General features: G+C 39.3%; 1 protein-coding gene across 4 annotated transcripts in view; it reads left to right on the forward strand.

Moving 5' to 3' along the window:
* Uvrag (UV-resistance associated gene) overlaps window positions 1–23890 on the forward strand; it is a 297213-nt gene that overhangs the window by 219926 nt on the left and 53397 nt on the right. For 2 of the 4 annotated variants that reach the window (XR_010949689.1, XM_067766375.1), the window contains one exon: window positions 12699–13104. The exons of 1 other annotated variant lie outside the window; for it this stretch is intronic. Coding sequence is in view for 2 of the 3 variants with exons in the window: in XM_067766375.1 (XP_067622476.1) it covers window positions 12699–12813 (115 nt within the window). In the remaining variant the exon portion in view is untranslated. Of the gene's footprint in view, window positions 1–12698; window positions 13105–23890 lie in introns of those variants that run through there. One more of the 4 variants, XM_067766376.1, reaches the window with a different exon arrangement.

Raw genomic sequence — 23890 nt, forward strand, 5'->3', positions numbered from 1 at the left:
ACTCCTTCCGGTGGTGAAGGTAGCTTAGATATGTAGAAATTAAACAAAAGCGGGGATAGGACACCACCCTGTGGCACCCCTTGTTTAATACTCCTTTGTTTTGATGTTTCGTTTCTGAATTGCGCCGATGCCTGCCGACCACCCAGATAATTTGCGGTCCACCTTTTAAGACATGGGGGAAGGGTGGACCTTCCAGGTCTTGCAGTAACGAGCCATGGTTGACCGTATCAAAAGCTTTTGATAGGTCTAACGCTACGAGTACTGTTCTATGGTGGGGATATTGATTCAAACCGCAATTTATCTGGGTGCTAATGACATTTAGCGCGGAGGTAGTGCTATGGAGTTTTCTGAAGCCATGCTGATGAGGGGCTAGCTGCAAATGTGCTTGGAAATAAGGGAGCAAAATGGCTTCAAGCGTCTTTGCCACTGGCGATAGGAGAGATATCGGACGATATGACTCACCTACGTTAGACAATAATAATATGCTTTAGCACGATTTATGTGCATACATATCGCAATTTTATTGAAAAATAGTGGATAATGACTCATAAATTGGTTAATGACTCATATCTTTATGACAGCTTGACCCCTAGATAGAAAAAAAATACACGAAAAATCCTGTTTATCTAGCATAGCCCTATTAGCATGCCCTACAGTGGATATTTCTCAAGGCATGTTGAGAAAAAGTGTACCTCCAAAGTCTGCACATCTACGTCAATGCTAAAAGGGCACAGCATGTGTATCGGCGGGGCTGCCCCAAGGTGACCCCTGGTACAACGGGCAAAAAAACTCTCATAACTATTGGCTAGCCTGCAGAGCTACAGGGTAATGTTCTCCATAAAAAATGGTTTAACAATTCCCTCCTAAAGCGCAACGCTTGAATTATACAATAAATAAAAAAATAAAAAATGAGGACTTGTAGCCAATTTATCAAGAAATTGCGTTGTCGGTTTATAAGGACCTCCTTTGAGCAAGCAATTGACAAATGTGTATGTTTTGCATACTTCAATCCATGTTTTCTCCACCAAAACAATTTTCGGGAGCTCGAAAAACTTATTAAAAACCTTCTTTTCTAGGCTGATATTTCGTATTAAAATAATTCCAAGGCATGGGGCTAATTTTTTTCTTTTTTATTTAAAATAACTATGAAAGTAATTTAGGCGTATTCGTTAGTATGAAATCCATCAAAATTAGAAAAATTCGTAACATTTTTCAATCTGGTAGCTTGCTTTTGGTGAAATTGTCATTGTCCCCGCAAAAGTCAAGTGGCTAACGTCACACTAAATGGAACTACCTCCATTTTTTGTATCATGCTAGCAATAAATACTATTCATAAATATAGTAGGCAGTTAAATTATATAATAAACTAGGAGTTATTTATGGTGTTTTCTTTTCTACACGAAAATGTCGCATTCACGCCAACCCTTCAAATAGTTGTGTTCTGTTGTAAAATCAGCTTAGCCTCAATAGAAGGCATCATTATCTTTTCTCAACAACCTACCCCTAAAAATGGCCAAACATGAAACATTACTTGCCCTCGCTGCCATTGACGGTGCAGAAAACAGCCCTGTCAATTAGCTGATGAATCACACGAAGCTGAAGCGAATGTTATATACAGGTATGCACCTTAACGTTAACCTAATCGTTTATCAAAAAATGTCCACCGTTTCCGTTGAAACACTTCGAAATATTATCGATAAAGAAATTATCAAGATAAATTGTATCTCGTTTTTAACCGAAACGAAAAGCTTTCGTTAACGTTAAAAACGTTAACAAAAACGCGATACTTTATGTTTGAATTGTGCTGGCAATGCTATAGCCATGGTGAAGCCGTAAGGTGGTAACAGCGAGCGGACATAGACACAAACTCCATGTAATTTGTTTGTGTAACTCGTTGGTGGTAATGTCAAAAATACTCAGAGAAATGTTCGTATTGTCAAAATTCATGAGAAAAGTTGCAATCAGCTTGGCAATGCTTTCACCTTTAATGACTCCGCCATCAATCAGCTTTGCCAGCATAGTTTGAAATTAATAATCAACATAAACGATTTGATTTCGTTTTGATATGGCAGAAAATGATACAAAATCATTTCGTTAATTTGACGTTCTTAACGTTAATAAACGAAACGAAATGACTTTGTTTCGTTTATTAACGTTAATTATCGTAACGAAATGATATCGGTTCGTTGGTTAAGCATTCCTGGCTATATATGTACGTATGTGTGGCATCATACAATCAAAAGCAATTTGCGATCACAGTTGACAGCGAACAACCACACGAACTGCATTTTTTGTAAAATATGGTTTTTGTTCTTTTCAAGTGCAGGGTGGCACTGAACATTTTAAGTGGCTACAATTTCACAGGACGAAGTGAGAATCTTAAAAATGTTTGCCCCTGAAAATGGCGACATTTTCGTGTAGAAAAGAAGTCACCATTAGATTGTAAATTAGTGGATTTGTAGATATATCACAGGGGCGTTCAAATTTTTCAGTTATTTTTTTAATACGGTCCGAAACGAGACTGATTTTGTTTTGTGTGTGCAACTTTGTAGTTGAAAAATGCCACGGCAAATCAAACATCATTTTCAACAACTTATTTTGTTTAACTTGTATTTTTGCAATGTGCGTTTTGGCACATTCACCCATTTATCCCAAACTGGGCACCTATATAAAATTATAGATTAAAAACAAGTAAGGAAGGCTAAGTTCGGGTGTAACCGAACATTACATACTCAGCTGAGAGGCAAAATAAGGGAAAATCACCATATACGAATATAAACTTAGGGTAACCCTGGAATGTGTTTGTATGACATGGGCATCAAATGGAAGGTGTTAAAGAGTATTTTAAAAGGGAGTGGGCCATAGATCTATAGGTGGACTCCATTTCGGGATATCGCCATAAAGGTGGACCAGGGGTGACTCTAGAATGTGTTTGTACGATATGGGTATCAAATGAAAGGTGGTAATGAGTATTTTAAAAGGGAGTGATCCCTCTACAATTTGTTTGTACGATATGGATATCAAATGAAAGGTGTTAAGGAGTATTTTAAAAGGGAGTGGGCCTTAGTTCTATAGGTGGATGCCTTTTCGAGATGTCGCCATAAAGGTGGACCAGGGGTGACTGTAGAATGTGTTTGTACGATATGGGTATCAAATGAAAGGTGGTAATGAGTATTTTAAAAGGGAGTGGGCCTTAGTTCTATAAGTGGACCCCCTTTTCGAGATATCGTCATAAAGTTGGACCAGGGGTGACTCTATAATGTGTTTGTACGATTTGGGTATCAAATTAAAGGTATTAGTGAAGGTTTTAAAAGGGAGTGGCCCTTAGTTGTATATGTGAAGGCGTCAATAAACCAATCCAATCACTATGTTTCATCCCTTTTTTCTTATTTGGTATAGAATTATGGATTTTTTTCATTTTTCGAAAATTTCGATATCGAAAAAGTGGACGTGGTCATAGTCGGATTTCGCCCGTTTTTAACACCAAGATAAAGTGAGTTGAGATAAGTGCGTGAACTAAGTTTAGTAAAGATATATCGATTTTTGCTCAAGTTATCGTGTTAACGGCCGAGCGGAAGGTCAGACGGTCGAATGTGTATAAAAACTGGGCGTGGCTTCAACCGATTTCGCCCATTTTCACAGAAAACTGTTATCGTCATGGAAGCTTTGTCCTTACCAAATTTGATAAGGATTGGTACATTTTTGTTCGACTTATGGTATTAAAAGTATTCTAAACAAATTAAATGAAACAGGGCGGAGCCGCGCCCATTTTGAAAATTTCTTTTATGTTTGTATTTTGTTGGACCATGTCATTACTGGAGTTGATTTTTGACATAATTTACTTATATAGTGTAAAGATATTGAATTTTTTCTTAAAATTTGAGTTAAAATTTTTTTTTTTAAAAGTGGGCGTGTTCTTCTTATTAAGCACACATATAGTAATAGGAGTAATATTCCTGCCAAATTTCATCATGATATCTTCAACGACTGCCAAATTACAGCTTGCAAAACTTTGAAATTATCTTATTACTTAGAGAATGGGGCCAATAACTGGTTCTTGAGGAACCCCAGTAGGAATTAGTTTAAGGTCACTAAACTCATTGCCAACTTGTACACAAAAATATCCATTAGTTAAACAGCTTCTAATAGTTCCGATCAAATGCGGCTGAAACCCGTAGTTAATGAAGTTACAAATTAAACCATCATGTCACATAGTATCAAAGGCCTTCTCAATATCTAAGGATACGAGGGCAGTGAATTTTTGTGTCTTAAAGTTTAGTTTTATATGCATTCATAGTCTTTTAATTTGATGAGTAGTACTATGAAATTTTCGAAAACCAAACTGTTCGTCTGGTGTGATGTCGTTGGAAGATAAAACCTCCCAAATTTGACATTTAAAGAAATGTTCTAGTATCTTGCTGAGGCTACTTAATAGGCTGATTGGTCGATAGCTAGTAACAAGATTTTTTGGTTTACCTGCTTTGTGAATAGGAATAACGTTTGCCACTTTCCAAGTGTCAGGAAAGTATTGTATTTTAAGGCACGAATTAATTAAAAAGCTTAAAAATCGATTGTACTTTTAGTAAAGTACTTTATCATCACCCTTTTGAGGTCATCAATTCCAGATGCCTTTCCTGTACGCAGCTGACCAATGATATATATTACAGTTTTGAAATCTACATATGTAGCAAGAACTAGGGGTACTTATTACAAGCCGATCGAAGTTACATATAGCAGAAGTGACCAAATTAGCATTGCTTTGCGTACCTAAGTTTTCCGCAACTTTGTGATACTGGCAAAAGCTTTCAGAGAACAATTCCGCTTTTCTCTCATTTGTATAAATAATTTCGCTTTCAGAGACTAGTTGTGGAATTCCTAGGGACTTTTTCCTTAGAACCTTTGTTAAATTTCAGAAGGGTTTAGAACCATGTTCAAGTCCACCCAATTTTTCTGACCATGAATTATTTCTGTGATGCAAAATTTCTAAGTTGACTAAACGGGTGTACCTTTTCGTCATTTCAAAGTCGATTGGGACCCGATATCGATACCGATACCCCATTGACGGCGGTAAGAATTTATTGTCATAATAAGTTGTAAGTTGTGGTGGTAAGCTGACATGATGTTTTTACATGGCACTTTGGGAACTGCCAATCTCACAGCATCTAAAATTTTGTCTGAAAAAAAGCGACATTGTTATCGATTTGGGATTTGTCGTTAATGGAATCAAGATCCAATGACACATCTCGCAGCGAATTATGTAGTACTTTAGTGTATAGCTTCCAATTTGCGTTTTTAAAGTCAAATTGTATGGGAGGAGACGGGCTTGTAGAATCATTTATCTTAAACCAGGCATGCTTAACCAACGAACCGATATCATTTCGTTACGATAATCAACGTTAATAAACGAAACAAACGAAATGACTTTGTTTCGTTTATTAACGTTGATTATCGTAACGAAATGATATCGGTTCGTTCGTTAAGCATGCCTGTCTTAAACATAACCGGAAGATGGTCAGAGCTTAAGCTGTTTACTGCTGTAGGTGCAACCAAGATCAGGAGTTGACGGATTTGATCTTGCAGCAGCAGGAATGTATGTGGGGTCTTGTGTGTATAAAATGGAAATAGGTAGAGTAATGCTCATTTCGTGTAGAATATTTTCCAAAGAAATTGCCCTCCAACAACCCCAGTCACCGTGTCTAATATTAAAGTCGCTGCAGACAAAAAATTTTGTATTTTGGTGTTAAACAATTTTCTTAAATCTGCTTTAAATCTGCGACTGACATGACTTGATCTTGATCCCCCAGGAAAATACACACTAAAAAAAACATACTTTCGTATTTTTTGTAAAAGAAATTTCTTTACCAATATTTTTCGATCACTGTAGTCTGTATTTTCGTAACAGAGTACACTTAACAGATTTACGTATTATAATGGCTACGCCACCGCCGTCTATATTTTCCCGGTCTTTACACAAGTCGTAATAGTGGGAGTGATAAAGTTTATCATTACTTTTCAACCAGGTTTCGGACAGTAGGGTTTGGGTGTCTTATGACATGCCCTCGAATTTTAGTATTAGGACTTCGTGTCTATGGGTGTTTCGCTGGCACAAACCCCTGTACCACGATGTGACAGGAAAAACAAATGCAAAGCTGTCAATCTACGAGTTCAGAAAGAAATTTTCTTCTTCTCGATATAGAGTAATGGCTCTAGCACTCATAAATATCAGCATTGAATTAGATTTCTGCTAACATCTTTTGAAAGTTTTATAAATATATTTGAATTAAATGAAAAACAGAGAAACCAGAAATGTGTGTTTACTCCAATTCTCTTTTTTACCTTTTATGTCCTCATTTTACAATAAAAATCTTCTAAAGAGCTTCTCTCATTAGCGTTTTTTAAAAAAATACCCAATATTTACTGCACCTACAGACCTGGTGGCAAAGACCATAGCGCTAAAAGCTACAACGAGGCTCAGTGCCTTGGGGCAGCTTGGGCGCAAACCATACGGTCATAGTAGTATAGCATCATTACAGGACGAACAGACTACCTGATTCCGTATCAGCGCTTCGAAGGGGCTCTTAGAACCAAAATAGAGGTGGATGTTTCGCTCAAGGGTGCCCAAATGGCGGACGAGGAGATACACCGATGGTTCCAAAGTAGTGGTAGGAGTAGGGTCTGCGGGTCCGGAAATAAACAAATCCTACCAGCTGCCACATCACTGAAGCGTTTTTTTTTGGTGGAAGTAGTAGCCGTAACCAAAGCAGTAGAAACACTACAGGAAAACACCTTAAACGCAACCGCGTAAACTTTTTATTTACAGCCAAGCAGCAATTAATTCCGCGTAGCACAGCATCTAAAAATGTGTAGGAGTGTGAGCAACACCTGGAAAGAATCGGGACAGGGAGAAGCATACATCTACATTGGGTCCGAGGTCATATAGGAATAGATGGAAATGAAAAAGCGGATGAACCACCTCGAAGAACGCATCACTCGAAGCTTGCTGCGTAGACGGCCACATTAGATTGGGCGAGATTAAGAGAAGGCGAGAGGTGCACACGATCGACCAACCGGAAAAGGCGTGGGCCCAAGCGCGGGGTTGCAAAATGTCGAAGCTCATGTGTAGGTCTTAGAACCTACTATTTACCAAGAGGACGGAGTTATTTTATGGCATAGATCCTAGTTTTTGATAGGGTTTTTCAGTTTGGTCGTTAAACGAGTCAATTTTGAGGTATCTTGATGAGATTTGGTATGTAGGTTCATTGGCACTCATTTCAGATCGCTAATTAAAATGAACTATATCGGACTATAATCACGCCCACTTTTTCGATATCGAAAATTTCGAAAAATCGAAAAAGCGCGATAATTCATTACCAAAGTCGGATAAAGCGATGAAACTTGGTAGGTGGGTTGAACTTATGACGAAGAATCGAATATTAGTAAAATTTTGGACAATGGGCACCGCCCACTTTTAAAAGAAGGTAATTTCAAAGTATTGCAAGCTGTAATTTGGCAGTCGTTGAAGATATTATGATGAAATTTGGTAGGAACATTACTCCTATTACTATATGTGTGCTTAATAAAAATTAGCAAAATCGGGTGAAGAACACGCCCACTTTAAAAAAAAATAAAATTTTAAAGTCAAATTGTAAGAAAAAATTCAATATCTTTACAGTATATAAGTAACTTATGTCAAAATTCAACTCCAGTAATGATATGCTGCAACAAAATACACAAATAAAAGAAATTTTCAAAATGGGGGTGCTCCGCCCTTTATCATTTAATTTGTGTAGAATACTTTTAATGCCATAAGTCCAACAAAAATTTACAAATCCCTATGAAATTTGGTAAGGACAAAGCTTTTATGACGATAACTGTTTTCTGTGAAAAATGGCGAAATCGGTTGGAGCCACGCCCAGTTTTTATACACAGTCGACCGTCTGACCTTCCGCTCAGCCGTTAACATGATAACTTGAGCAAAAATCGATATATCTTTACTAAGCTTAGTTCACGTACTTATCTGAACTCACTTTATGTTGGTGTTAAAAATGAGCGAAATCCGACTATGACCACGCCCACTTTTTCGATAAAAATTTCGAAAAATGAAAAAAAGCTATAATTCTATACCAAATACGAAAAAAGGGATGAAACATAGTGATTGGATTGGTTTATTGACGCCTTCACATATACAACTAAGGGCCATTCCCTTTCAAAACCTTCATTAATACCTTTAATACAAACACATTATAGAGTCACCCCTGGTCCACCTTTATGGCGATATCTCGAAAAGGTGTCCACATATAGAACTAAGACCCACTCCCTTTTAAAATACTCATTAACACCTTTGACTTGATACCCATATCGTACAAAAGCATTTTAGAGTCACCCCTGTCCCCCCTTTATGACGATATCTCAATAAGGCGCCCACCTATAGAAGTAAGGGCCACTCCCTTTTAAATAATCATTAACACCTTTCATTTGATACCCATATCGTACAAATGCATTCTAGAGTCACCCCTGGTCCACCTCTATGGCGATATCTGGAAAAGGCGTCCACCTATAGAACTAAGGCCCACTCACTTTTAAAATACTCCTTAACACCTTTCATTTGATATCCATATCGTACAAACAAATTGTAGAGTCAGCCCTGGTCCACCTTTATGGCGATATCTCGAAAAGGCGTCCACCTATAGAACTAAGGCCCACTTCCTTTTAAAATACTCATTAACACCTTTCATTTGATTCCCATATCGTACAAACACATTCTAGAGTCACCCCTGGGCCACCTTTATGGCGATATCTCGAAAAGGCGTCCACCTATAGAACTAAGGCCACTCCCTTTTAAAATGCTCATTAACACCTTTCATTTGGTACCCATATCGTACAAACGCATTCTGGAGTTACCCCTGGTCCAACTTTATGGCGATCTCTGGAAAAGGCGTCCACCTATAGAACTAAGACTCACTCCCTTTTAAAATACTCATTAACACCTTTCATTTGATACCCATATCGTACAAACACATTCTAGAGTCACCCCTGGTCCACCTTTATGTCGATATCTTGAAAAGGCGTCCACCTATGGAACTAAGGCCCACTCCCTTTTAAAGAATCACTAACACCTTTCATTTGATACCCATATCGGTCAAACACATTCTAGAGTCACCCCTGGTCCACCTTTATGGCGATATCCTGAAATGGCGTCCACCTATGGATCTATGGCCCACTCCCTTTTAAAATACTCTTTAATACCTTCCATTTGATACCCATGTCACACAGACACATTCCAGGGTTACCCTAAGTTTATTTTACTATATGGTGATGTTCCCTTATTTTGTCTCCAAAGCTCTCAGCTGAGTATGTAATGTTCGGTTACATCCGAACTTAGCCTTCCTTACTTGTTTTATTTTACCTTTACATTAAGTCCCTTTCATGTTTCTCCCCTCATTATCATACGAATTTTTGACCCACGGAAAAGTCTTTTTCGGTAACTTCCCGTTGAGCTAGACACTTGTCAATAGAACATAGTTCAGATCTGGGAAACATTACAATGCAAGTGAAAAAAAAATCCGCTAGGTGGCGCACGGATTGAGATATACAGAAATGTTTCTATCGACTTTTAACTAACTTCTCGGTGATCCAGAAACTTCAAACTTAGCACATAGTTTGAGAGTCGATGGCACTACGATTCGTGGAAAACAAAATGCCGCTAGGTGGCAGACGAATCGAGATAAACGAAAATCCCTGAAAATTCCTGAAAAAACGCACCGGTGACCTAAAGACTTGAAACTTGGCACACAGTTCGAGGCTTGGTGGCAACACAATTTACGGAAAACAAAATTCCGTTAGTGGCGCGCTAAATAAGATAACTACAAATCCTTGAAAAACGAGGTGAATCTTGCAATCGATTTTTGAGTAACTTCCCGGTGAGCTGGAGATATGAATCTTGAGCCGTAAGTCAGAACCCGGTGACAATGCAATATTTTATCAAACAAATTCCGCTAGGTGGCGCGTGGATCGAGATATTATTAATTTTAATTTGGGAATTTTTCAATCCATTTTTAACTAACTTCCCGGTTACCTAGAGACTTGTAACTTAGCACATAGTTCGAGAGCCGTTGACAATACAATTTATAGAAAACAAAATTCCGCTAGGTGGCGCGCTAAGTGAGATAACTACAAATCCCTGTAAAACGAGGGGAATCTTGCGATAGATTTTTGATTAACTTGCCGGTGAGCTGGAGATATGAAGCTTGAGCCGTAAGTCAGAACCCGATGACAATGCAATATTTTATCAAAAAAAAATCTGCTAGGTGGCTCATAGATCGAGATATTAGGAAAATAAATTTTAATTTGGGAATCTTTCAATCCATTTTTAACAACTTCCCGGTTACCTAGAGACCTATCGCTTAGCACATAGTTCGAGACCCGGTGACAATAAAATTTACGGAAAACAAAATTCTGCTAGGTGGCGTGCTAATTGAGATAACTACAAATCCCTGAAAAACGAGGGGAATCTTGCGATCGATATGTGAGTATCTTGCCGGTGAGCTAGAGACTTGAAACCTGGGCCATGGGTCAGAACCCGGTGACGATGCAACATTTTATCAAAAAAATTGCGCTAGCTGGCGTATGAATCGAGATATTAGAAAAATCAGTTTTAATTTGGGAATATTTCAATCCATTTTAACTAACTTCCCGGTTGCCTAGATACTTGTAACTTAGCATATAGCTCGAGACCCGGTGACAATACAATTTATAGAAAACAAAGTTCCGCTAGGTGGCGTTCTAATTGAGATAACTACAAATCCCTGAAAAACGAGGGGAATCTTGCGATCGATTTTTGAGTAACTTCCCGGTGAGCTAGAGACTTGAAACTTGGGCCGTTGGTCAGAACCCGGTGACTATGCAACATTTGATCAAAAAAAATCTGCTAGGTGGCGCATGGATCGAGGTATTAGGAAAATTAATTTTAATTTGGGAATCTCTCAATCCATTTTTAACAACTTCCCCATTACCTAGAGACTTGTAATTAGCACATAGTTCGAGACCCGGTGAAAATACAATTTAGAGAAAACAAAATTCTGCTAGGTGGCGCGCTAAGTGAGATAACTACAAATCCTTGAAAACCAGGGGAATCTTGCAATCGATTTTTGAGTAACTTCCAGGTGAGCTGGAGATATGAAACTTGAGCCGTAAGTCAGAACCCGGTGATAATGCAAGATTTTATCAAAAAAATTACGCTAGGTAGCGCGTGGATCGACATATTAGGAAAATTTATTTTAATTTGGGAATCTTTCAATCCATTTTTGACTAACTTCCCGGTTACCTAGAGACTTGTAACTTAGCACATAGTTCGAGACCCGGTGACAATAAAATTTACAGAAAACATAATTCGGCTAGGTCGCGCGCTAAATGAGATAACTACAAATCCTTGAAAAACGAGGGGAATCTTTCAATCGATTTTTGAGTAACTTCCCGGTGAGCTGGAGATATGAAACTTGAGCCGTAAGTCAGAACCCGGTGACAATGCAAGATTTTATCAAAAAAAATTTCGCTGGCTGGCGCGTGGATCGAGATATTAGGAAAATTAATTTTAATTTCGGAATCTTTAAATCCATTTTTAACTAACTTCCCGGTTACCTAGAGACTTGTAACTTAGCACATAGTTCGAGAGCCGGTGACAATACAATTTATAGAAATCATAGTTCCGCTAGGTGGCGTGCTAATGGAGATAACTACAAATCCCTGAAAAACGAGGGGAATCTTGCGATCGATTTTTGAGTAACTTCCCGTGAGTTAGAGACTTGAAACTTGGGCCGTTAGTCAGCACCAGGTGAGAATGCAAAATTTGAACAAAAAAGTTCGCTAGGTGGCACGCGGATCGAGATAGTAAGAAAACAAATTTTAATTTGGGAATCTTTCAATCAATTTTTAACTAACTTCCCGATTACCTAGAGACTTGAAACTTGGCACTTAGTTAGAGGCCTGGTGACAATAACTGCAAATCCTTTAAAAGCGGGGGGAATCTTGCGATCGATTTTCGAGTAACTTCCCGATGAGCTAGGGACATGAAAGTTGGGCCGTAAGTCAGAACCCGGTGACAATGCAATATTTTATCAAAAAAATTCTAAAATTATAAAGGTAGAGCGCGTGTTTAAATTTTAAATAATCAATTAGTTAATCCCAAGTACATGGTTTGCCTTAAATTGAAAGATTGCGCTCCACCTTTATAGTTTTAAATCCCAAAATTCTTTTTCAAGAGCTATTGTTAAAGACTATGTCTGTATTAAAGGAAAAATTGCCTTTCATTTTTTTGTCCATTTATATAAAGGTAGTCCTTAAAATTTTTTTATCATCTTTTTATTTAAGATTAAGAGAATTTTAAAGCTCTTATTTGAAATCATAACGATTAAAATTTAAACCCAAGATGCTCGGCCTATATCTCCCCTGAAAACAAGAATAATATGAAATAGGAAACAATTGGACTTAAAACCGATAAAAAGTGTAATTAGAGTTTAAAACTCCCCAAACTCTATTTTCCGAAGTTACGTCTAGAGCTAAAATAAACGCGAGTTTCCTTAGTGGATATTGTCTAAAAGCCTTAGACCCCCAAATTTTTGTCTGAATGGTATTATTAAAATCTTCTGAAGAAGTCAAGGACGTTTTATTTATTTCTAATACTTTTTTCTTTTTTTTTTTAGAGTTAGCCGTTCAGTTGGTTCCTACTCTGACTCAGAAGATGACTTTAAAGATATGCAGGCACGTGGTCATTCAACATCTGATTCAGTAATTGCAATTCCACTAAATCACATGTGAAGAGAACCGAAAAAAACAAATTTTAATACAGATCTATACTTAGGTATGTATGTACAAACCTAAATGGTATCATATATTTAATTGTGAAGTAACGCCAGTAGAAAGAATAAATAATAAAAATAGAATGTAAAACTTTTATAATTATCCGGCCCGAAATTGAATAAAACTTAGTCATAAAATAGAGATATCAAGTAAAAAAAGTAATTAAAATAAAATAAAAACAAAGTAGTGTAAAATAAAATAAAGCTTTGAAGAAAACTGATTCATGAAATAAAAGTAAAGTAAAAGTTATTTTGTATATTCCACTTTATTTTATATGTATTAATGTTAATTTTGCTTAGTTTTATTTAAATTAGTTCTATTTAGTTATTTTTTAAAAGGGTTTATTTAGCTTGACTCTGTGTAGGGAGCGAACGCCCGGCCGACCGGCCGTTGTTTGCGAATTAAGTCCTCACACGTCCAGTAAAATGTCAAATTGGGGAAAAAGGCGTATCACCTTCCCTACAAATGGGATTTTTCAGAACTATGGCTGCCGTACAAACTTAGGTTATTTTAACACCTAAAGTTTGACTGCATTGTTGAGTTTGGCTCTTATTCCTTTTGGACGTTTAGTAATCTGCCGCCGTTAAAAAAATGTGTTAGCTTTAGTCTATCTACATGTATATATATAAAAATCAAATTCTATGTGTGTGTTCGCTATGGAAACGTATTCCCCACACTTCAATCATTACCAAAGTTTGGCTATAGGTTCCTTCGATCAACACGAAGGTTTTAGGCTTAAAATAATTTCGATATATAAAAGGGGCGTAGCGCCTCCCATACAAATGGAATCTTTGGTACTGCATAACTCTGAAAATGTGGAATTGGGAAAATGGGGGTGTGGCACCTCCCATACAAATGGAATATATCATACGGAATACCTCTGGATGTAGTAATGGTAGGATAATGAAAATTGGTAAGGAGCTATATAACGTTAAGTCCTAACACCCCCAGTAAAATGTGCAAATCTCGAGAACGGTTGGACCGATTTCGCTAAATTTTTTTTTTCAGAATATTGCTTGAGGTATGGGGAGAAAATTTTTAGAAATTGCCTAGAAAGTCTAAAAACTCCATTTTTGTAGTAAAGAATCATAAAATTTTTGTTTACACAGCTATAAATTCAAAACGGGTGGATCGATTGGAAACCTTTCTCTTTGCCATAAAACTCTGAAATATTTACCTTCGTTTTGCGTTAAATACTTGATTCCTTTCTTGTATCACCAAAATTGTTTGAACAAAAGTAACATTTTTACCAAAAAATGTAGTGTGTGGGGTTGTTCGGTGTCAACTGTGCGCGCAAATTACTTTTGAGTGAGGCATGATGCGACATACATAGCATTCGCTGCGTTATTTAACTTCGGGCGTAGGTTTATAGGTATGTGTGGATGTATGCATGTATTTTCATTTCGTATCAGCTTGACATATGTATGTACATATTTATGCGTGTTGCCAAGTTAATGCAACAAATGGTTAAGATGCATACATCTATTGAAAACTACCTTTTCGTTACAAATTATAAACAAAAGTTCTATTTTTTGGTACCTATATCGAGCCATAACCGCACAAAGGGCTTAACTGACATTATTTTTGATTTTTTGTTTTTAATGGAAACCGAAAAGCCATTACCATATGCACGAGCTCCAAAAAAATCAAAGTCCTACGATATACCGATACGAAGTTATAGATAAGGCAATTTGGCTCAAGCGCACAAAACACTTTGTTTATATTTTTTTGTGCTCGCATTGTGTAGGTTACCCTCACTAGGGTACTTGTCGTTGGTGTGAGGGCTTATCCGATCTCCATAGCGCCCGACTATGAGGCGGAGCTGTTTAGGACTGGCACCTACGCCGTTTCGCCTCATAGGAGGGCGGCGGGATGTCGGCGACCAAGAACTGCCAACCCCTAATCCAGGGTGTTATGCGGACCGTGCTTATTGGAAGATTTGCAGCCAGGGGATAAATTCGGCTGTATTCGAACGGAGCCTTACCGATACCGGGCCACCTCGGGAAGTATTGATGGGATGATATAATACTGGACCGCGGCGGTTGGTCATAGGCGATGATGCAAATGCGCACTACAATGCATGGGGAGGAGCAGATACGAACGAGAAAGGCGAATCTCTATTTTGTTACATCCTGCAAACCAATTTGCATATAGCCAACATACATTGGTCCAACATCCAGCAATGGTTTGGATATTACACTGAGCTCCGAACGTGATATATCAAGGTATGATTGGATGGTTCTTGATAGAACATCCTTATCCGACCATGCGTATATCAGCTTCAGCATCCCCCTAAAGAGGGTAGAGAAGGGGGGAACCTTTAGAAACCCTAGGTCAACGAACTGGACTAAATTCCAGAAACAGGTAGAAACAAAACTGGGACAACCCAAAGATGTTGCCAATGTGAAGGAACTGGAGCAGTGTAATGAATTCCTAACAAGGACGCTTATGACTGCGTATAACAAAGCTTGACCTCTTCGAAGATTCAGAGGAAAAGCAAAGTCGCCATGGTGGAGCAATGAGGTGAGTATCACCTCTGCTGTGGACGCTGGTCATCAAGCAACTGCTCAGGCGATTCGATGAGGGACCCGTAAAACTTACGGCTTACGCAGATGACGTTGCAATTGTCATAAGTGGCAAGTGCCTTCTAACGATTAGCTCTTTGATGGATCGGGGGATTCGGGATATTCATACCTGGGCATCAAATGTCGGGTTGAAAGTCAACGCGGATAAGACGGATATGGTCTTGTTTACAAAAAGGTACAAGGTCCCAAATTGGATCAGGCCTAAGTTAGGAGGGGTGACACTACAGGAGAAACCTTGCACAAAATATCTAGACAGTAAGCTGTCATGGAAGCTCAACGTGGAGGAGAGGGTGAAGAACGCTTCAACGGCACTTTATGCATGCAAAAGAATGCTGGGGTGTACGTGGGACTTATCGCCCTCTCTTTCTCATTGCATTTTTACAGAGATTGTAAACTAGACAGGGTTGGTCCCCATACAAAAAAAAAGTTGCTAATGTCGGCCCCTAAATTTAAAGATTATGTTAAGAGGGTTGCGGACAAATTTTTTTTAATTTTTTTTGATCCTTCGAAATACAGCCGAAAAAGTTTTTTCGTTGTAACTTGGTTATTTGACGTCCGATTTTTTAAAATGAATGTCATTATTTTGGCCTTGAGAATCTTCACATTTCCGTTTAATGTCCTTTTAAGCTATTAAGTCATTTTCATATGATTAGGTCAGCTAACAAAGTTGTACCGCCCCCTGAAGTATCCTTTTTTCCTTACCAATAGAAATTGAAGAAAATGTTGCTTTTAAACCATATTACTGAAATTATAAACAAAGAAGTTATAGCACTTTCAATATTTATTGCAACTGTTATTTTACCTGATTCTTATTATCTGAAACTCATGATATTTTTGAAGGAAAAATTATTATTAGGGTTTGCATTGAAAAGTTAATAAAGATATGCCAAATATCATGAATAGGGGAAGTCAAAGTAAATAAGTGAGTCAAACCTGTTGTTTCGTATTTATAATAATAACACTATGCGACAAAATCAACTTTTTTTCTGGGTATTGGACAAAACCCACTTTTTTGTAGAGATTGAGGCGTAAGTAAACAAAGAACTATCTCCGTTTTCGAAGTTAGCCTCCAAAAAATAGATATCGGCTTTCGAAGTTCGAAATTCTACATGTCGAAATTTTATTTTATTTTTTGTTAACGGGTTCAGCAAATTGAAAAAGTAAAAATGTGGTCGTGGTCCGCTCTTTTCCCTTATTTGAAGGGCTGAATTCTTTTTTTTTCGAGAAATTTGGTATGACAGCTATTATACGAGGTGAAAAGTCAGAAGTCAGAGTCTGACTGTAGTCAGGACGGAGGAAACGATCGAGCACGTTCTGTGCTCGTGCCTTGCGCTTGCCAGGCTATGACTCCAGCTATTAGGAGTGATACATCTGTCAGATCTGGAAGCAGCAAGTGGCTTAAGTCCTAGGAAGCTTCTAGTATTTGCCAAGAGGACGGAGTTATTTTATAACGTAGGTCCTGGGTTTTGATAGGGTTTTTCAGTTTGGTCGTTAAAACAAACTTCTGTAACGCTACGAACTTATTCAGTCTATGTGAGGTTCCCATGGACCGGCCAGTTCAACCTAGGACTTTAAGAACTGTTTAAGCCTTGTTTCCGCGAAAGTTTTGTCATTTCAATACAAAAGTAGGAAAGTTGGGTATTGCTTAGATACTAATCTACGAAAAAAAGGCATATCATTGTTTAATAAAGGACCCACCATTTTATACAAGAGCTTACAGAGAATTTGTGGTAAAAATATAATTCCCGAAATTTTCCACAGAGAGTACCTCAACTTAAAACATATCTCTTTTATCACAGATACATTACCAGATACTGATGTAGAAGACGACAATGAGCAATGAATAGATTGTACCTTAGTTATATAGTTTTTATTTAAAATTACTTAGTTTACAATTGTTTTTGTTTTTATCGGCCTATTGATAAATCATTCAAGGTTCGAATCGAGCTCAAGGCCAGAACAATAATTTTTTTCTAATGATAATTATTGTTATTTTTTAATTTTTCTAAATTTTAAAAATTGAATTTTGTTTTTGGAATAGTAAGTAGAAAATTTTTCAGACAACTTGCCATAGCTGCGCAGATAGATCCATTTCGAAGGGTGCTAAGCCTTCATCATCAGTACGCTTTAGGCATGCTGCGCTAACCATTTAGCTATACAGCGGTGGTTTGTTTGACTGGCAAATTTGCTACTTCTATTCCTTTTTACCAACTATATTTATTCAGTGTTGCGCCATCTGGTGCAAAGCACTGATAATGCTGGATTTTTGTTTATTGTCAATTACTTTGTTAATAAACCATGAGCACTTGGGAATGTCAAACACGTTACTATCTATGTAAATTAATCGCAAGATTAATACAAAAACAGCGTCTACTGAACGATTTTGTTTATGTCGGTTAAGCCCTTTGTGCGGTTATGGATCGATATTTGTATGTACGTATATTAGGGTGGCCCATATTTTCCAAAGTGTTCCGATTCTCGATCTCACCCCCTAGAAATATGCGAATAGCCTAAAAACTAGAATATACAAAGTTTTAGGTCAATCGAAAAAGGGTTAGAGGTGGCGAAAAGAGCTTGAAATCCTGAAAATTACGAATTTTTACAATTTCTTAAATTTGGTCAACCCTACTTCATTTGTTATGGGCGAAACGTAATTTATCGTATTATTAGTAAGTTCTGGAGATATTTCACTTTCAAATAAATCTAAAACAACAAAAATTGGTCAAATAATAATAAAGTTATAAAATAAATTATGCCTTAAACACGGTGTCATTACTTCAAGAATATGTATATAATGAGTATACGTAATGGAGTTAGTTTCACATTTTTTTTATTATAAACTTTTTTGAAAATACATTTTTAAAACATATACAAATATCTTGTGAAACTTTAGCTGACACGTACATATATAATATGATATTATTTGCTAGGACCTAATTAATGATGATTTATTATGTGATTCAATGGGTTTTTGGAAGCAGTTACAACTTGTAATAAATATTGTTTTTCTTGTTCGTCATTTGTAAGTATTCTATTATATTCTTCCATAAGTTTTACTCCCCGTTCTGCTGTGTCGTTAACTACTTTTATATTTATAACAGTATCCTTAGCTTTTTTATAGGTTTCTGTATCCCACAGTATAGTGGATCTACCTCCAGAGATTGAGATGATATCCCAAACCGACCAAAAAAATCAATTGTATTTCCTGCTACAAAATCGTGTAGTACTTTTTCTCTGAATTTATTGATTACACTGGCCTTAAGTGTACTTACTTACTTACTTAATTGGCGCTTAACCGTCTAAATGGTTATGGCCGTCCAACAAGGCGCGCCAGTCGCTCCTTCGCTCCGCCAACCGGTGCCAATTGGTCACACCAAGGGAGTTTAAATCGTTTTCCACCTGGTCCTTCCAACGGAGTGGGGGCCGCCCTCTACCTCTGCTTCCATAGGCGGGTTCCGATAGAAACACTTTCTTGGCCGGAGCATCATCTTTCATTCGCATAACATGGCCTAGCCAGCGCAGCCGCTGCGTTTTAATTCGCTGAACTATGTTGATGTCTGCGTATAGCTCGTACAGCTCATCATTAAAGCTTCTTCGGTACTCGCCATCGCCAACGCGTAGAGGTCCACAAATCTTTCGAAGAACTTTTCTCTCGAACACTCCCAAAGCCGCTTCATCAGCTGTTGTCATGGTCCATGCTTCTGCCCCATATAGCAGGACGGGTACGATAAGTGACTTGTAGAGTATGATTTTCGTTCGCCGAGAGAGGACTTTACTTTTCAATTGCCTACCTAGTCCAAAGTAGCATTTATTGGCAAGATTGATTCTTCGCTGGATTTCAGTGCTGATGTTGTTGCTAGTGTTAATGCTGGTTCCCAAATAAACGAAGTCTTTTACTATTTCGAAATTATGGCTGCCAACGTGGCTGTAGCGTGGTTGCCAAGGCGCTTATGCGCTGACTCTTTGCTCGATGACAGCAGGTACTTCGTTTTGTCCTCATTCACCATCAAACCCATCTTTACCGCTTCTTTTTCCAGTTTGGAGTAAGCAGAACTAACAGCGCGGGTGTTTAGGCCGATGATATCAATGTCATCAGCATATGCCAGTAATTGCACGCTTTTATAGTATATTGTTCCAGTGCGGTTAAGTTCTGCAGCTAGTATAATTTTCTCCAGCATCAAATTAAAGAAATCGCACGATAGGGGGTCACCCTGTCTGAAACCTTGTTCAGTTTCGAACGGCTCGGAGAGGTCCTTCACAATTCTGACTGAGCTGATGGTGTTGCTCAACGTCATTTTGCACAGCCGTATAAGTTTTGCGGGGAAACCAAATTCAGACATAGCGGCATATAGGCAGCTCCTTTTCGTGCTGTCGAAGGTGGCTTTAAAGTCGACGAAGAGGTGATGTGTGTCGATTCTCTTTTCACGGGTTTTTTCCAAGATTTGGCGCATTGTGAAAATCTGGTCGATGGTAGATTTACCAGGTCTGAAGCCGCACTGATAAGGTCCAATCAGCCGGTTCACGGTGGGCTTCAATCTTTCGCACAATACACTTGAAAGTACCTTATATGCGATATTAAGAAGGCTGATTCCACGATAGTTGGTGCATTTTGCAGTATCCCCCTTCTTGTGGACTGGGCAAAGGACACTTAGATTCCAACCGTAGGGCATGCTTTCGTCCGCCCATATTTTGCTAAGAAGCTGCTGCATGCGCCTTACCAACTCCTCGCCGCCGAACTTGAATAGCTCCGCAGGCAATCCATCAGCGCCCACGGCCTTGTTGTTTTTCAATCTGGTTATTGCTATTCTAACTTCGTCATAATCGGGCGAGGGGACATATATTCCATCATCATCGATTGCGGGATCGGGTTCTTCATCTCTGCACGGTGAATTGCTGCCTCCATTTAGAAGAGCAGAGAAGTATTCCCTCCATAATCTAAGCACTCTCTGGACATCAGTTACAAGGTCCCCGTTTTCATTCCTACAGGAGTTTGCCCCGGTCTTAAAACCTTCCGTCTGTCGCCGTATTTTTTGGTAGAATTTTCGGGCGTTATTCCTGGTGGCTAGCAGCTCAAGCTCCTCGCACTCACGCCTTTCTGCTTCTGCTTTTTCTTCCTGAAAAGGCGTCTCGCTTCCCTTTTCAACTCATGATATCGTTCACACACTCCTCTTGTCGCGCTCGCTTTTAACGTAGCCCTGTAGGCAGCGTCTTTTCTTTCGGTTGCAACGCGGCATTCTTCATCGAACCAGTTGTTTTTCCGGGGCCGCCGGTAACCAATTTTTTCCTCGGCGGCAGTACGAAGTGCTTTGGAGATATGGTCCCACTGCTCCTGTATTCCTTCAGGATGAGTTGTGCTCTCAGAGAGCAGGTGTGAGAGTCGAGTTGCGAAATCATTGGCAGTCTGTTGTGATTGAAGCTTTTCGACGTCTAGCTTTCCTTGTGTTTTTTGTTCCTTGGTTTTAGCCGCGTTGAGGCGGGTGCATATTTTGGCTGCGATGAGATAATGGTCCGAGTCGATGTTAGGTCCTCGGATCGTGCGCATATCTAAAACACTGGAGGCATGCCGTCCGTCTATCACAACGTGATCGATCTGATTGTGAGTATTTCGATCAGGAGACAGCCATGTAGCTTGATGTATCTTTTTATGCATGAACCTCGTGCTGGATATGACCATGTTTCGAGCACCGGCAAAGTCAATCAGCCTCAGCCCGTTAGGAGAAGTTTCATTGTGTAGGCTGAACTTTCCGACTGTAGGGCCAAAAACACCTTCTTTGCCCACCCTGGCGTTAAAGTCGCCAAGCACGACTTTTATATCATGACGGTGGCAGCGCTCGTATGTGCGTTCTAATTGTTCATAAAAAGTGTCTTTCACCTCATCGTCTTTCTCCTCTGTCGGCGCATGGGCGCAGATGAATGATATATTAAAAAATTTTGCTTTTATTCGGATAGCGGCGAGACGTTCGTACACAGGCGTAACGCCAGCACTTGGCGACAAAGTCTCTCTCCCACCACGAATCCGACGCCGAAACTGCGCTTATTCGTATGGCCACTCCAATATATGTCACAATTTTTGATCTTCTTTCTTCCTTGCTTCGTCCAACGCATTTCTTGGATGGCGGTGATGTCAGATTTTGCTTTGACGAGGACATCAACCAGCCGGGCATCTGCACCAATCCCATTCAGGGAGCGGACGTTCCAGGTGCATGCCCTCAGTTCATTGTCCTTCAAACGTTTGCCATGGTCGTCATCAATAGAGAGTGTATTTATCCGAGGCTTGTTGTTATATTTCATTGGAGTATGGTTTTACGTGGCGGGTCCCAAGCCCAGCGCACAACCCGCTCAGCGGGGGTGAAAATATTACTTGGCACGTTTATATAGCGAGCCGCTTGCTCCAAGACAGACGCCCGCTTGCAGCCGCACCTAGAGGTGTACAGACGCTGCCGATGAGATCTCCCTCGCAGGGAGTCCCGAAAACCATCCCAGAATGTCCCCAAAATGACCACGGGGGGACCCGATGGAGTCCCCAAAACCATCTCAGAATGTCCCCCAAATGACCCCGAGAGGGTCCCCAAAAAGATCCCGGAATTACCCCCAAATGACCCCGAGGGAGTCCCCAAAATCATCCCAGAATGTCCCCCAAATGACCCCGGGAGGACCCGAGGGAGTCCCCAAAGACATCCCGGAATGACTCCCAAATGACCCCGAGGGAGTCCCCAAAACCATCCCGGAATGTCCCCCAAATTTCACCGAGGGAGTCCTCAAAACATCCCAGAATGACCCCGGGAGGACCCGGTGGAGTCCTCAAAACCATCCCAGAATGTCCCTCAAATGACCCCGGGAGGACACGAGTGAGTCCCCAAAAAGATCCTGGAATTACGCCCAAATGACCCCGTGGGAGTCCACGAAACCATCCCAGAATGTCCCTCAAATGATCCCGGGAGGACCCGAATGAGTCCCCAAAGACATCCCGGAATGACCCCGATGGAGTCCCCAAAACCATCCCAGATTGTCCCCCAAATGACCCCGAGGGAGTCCCCAAAACCATCCCGGAATGTCGCCCAAATTATCCCGAGGGAACCCTCAAAAAATCCCGGAACGACCACTAAATGACGCCGGGTGACCCGATGGAGTCCCCAAAACCATCCCAGAATGTACCCCAAATTATCCCAAGGGAGTCCTCAAAACCATCCCGGAATGTCCCTCAAATTACCCCGAGCGAGTCCCCAAAACCATCCCGGAATGTCCCCCAAATGACCCCGGGAGGACCCGATGGAGTCCCCAAAAACCCTTCAGGAATGACCCCGAGGGAGTCTCCAAAGCCATGCCGAAATCATCCTGAAAAAACCCCGCGGATTATTTTTTCCTATTCCCATTTCGTGGTTAGCAGCATAAAATGAGACATATCGCTCCAATTGCTCATGCGTAGCACGTTCCACTTTTGATTTCCTTGAAAAAATTAATATTTTTAAAATATTTGTTACAAAAAATAATGAACAATATTTAATTCTTACGTTTGTTCCATTTCGCGATTGTTGCACTAAACAGCTGATTTCGGTTTACTTTATTCAGGTCACCACAGTATGGTGAAAAGCACAGGTCGTAGAGCTTTTTAGAATTGTCAAGTTATGCACAGAATAGAAATATTTGTCAACTTGATAAAAATCTTGATTACTTGTCAACTTATTGACAATTTGTCAAGTGCACAGAATCGGGCCGTTAATTCTCTAATATATTTTTTATGCTAATTTGTATGCTGATCGTAAAGACAAAATGACTGAGTATTAATTTTTTATATCTTTTCATGGCAGCCCTAAATCTGTTTTTCCATGAATTTTCTTATTTAAATTTGTTGGTAATTTGTGTAAGCTGTGCTAATAGCGAATAAATTTTATCATAACAAAAGTGTTATTTTTAAACAGAAATAGATATTCCGATCGAAATGATTACATGTGATCACTATTTTTCGTAAATAAAGTTTAAATTATCGCGTACATTTATCAAAATAGTTGCAAAGGTGTTCAGTGAGCTTTTCTGAAAGGAAAGAAAAGAAGAGGAAGTAAAGAAGAGGAAAGTAAAAGAAAGGAAAGGAAAGAAAGAAAAGAAACTGAGAAACAGATCGAGTTAGATGAAGATATACAATTAGAGATAGATGGAGCGGAGGAGTAAGGAGAAGGAGGTAGAAAGAAAAGAAGGTTGGGAAAAGCGGATGGGGAGAAAGAGGCCCAGAAAGAGAGAAAGGCAGAGAGAGGAGTGATAAAAGGATAGAGAAAATGGAGAGATATGGGAAGGAGAGTAAGAATGAAAACCTCCTAAAAGTTATGCAGATAGATCACAGTTAGGGTAGAACAAAATCTGCCGGGTCTGTTAGTCTATAATATAAAAATGAGTCGCTGCTAAGCGCAAAACTCGAAACGATTGGACCGATTTATATCTTTTTTTAGAATATTCCT

The sequence above is a fragment of the Eurosta solidaginis genome, chromosome 2, assembly GCF_040869045.1.
Source record: "Eurosta solidaginis isolate ZX-2024a chromosome 2, ASM4086904v1, whole genome shotgun sequence".
NCBI lineage: Eukaryota > Metazoa > Arthropoda > Insecta > Diptera > Tephritidae > Eurosta > Eurosta solidaginis.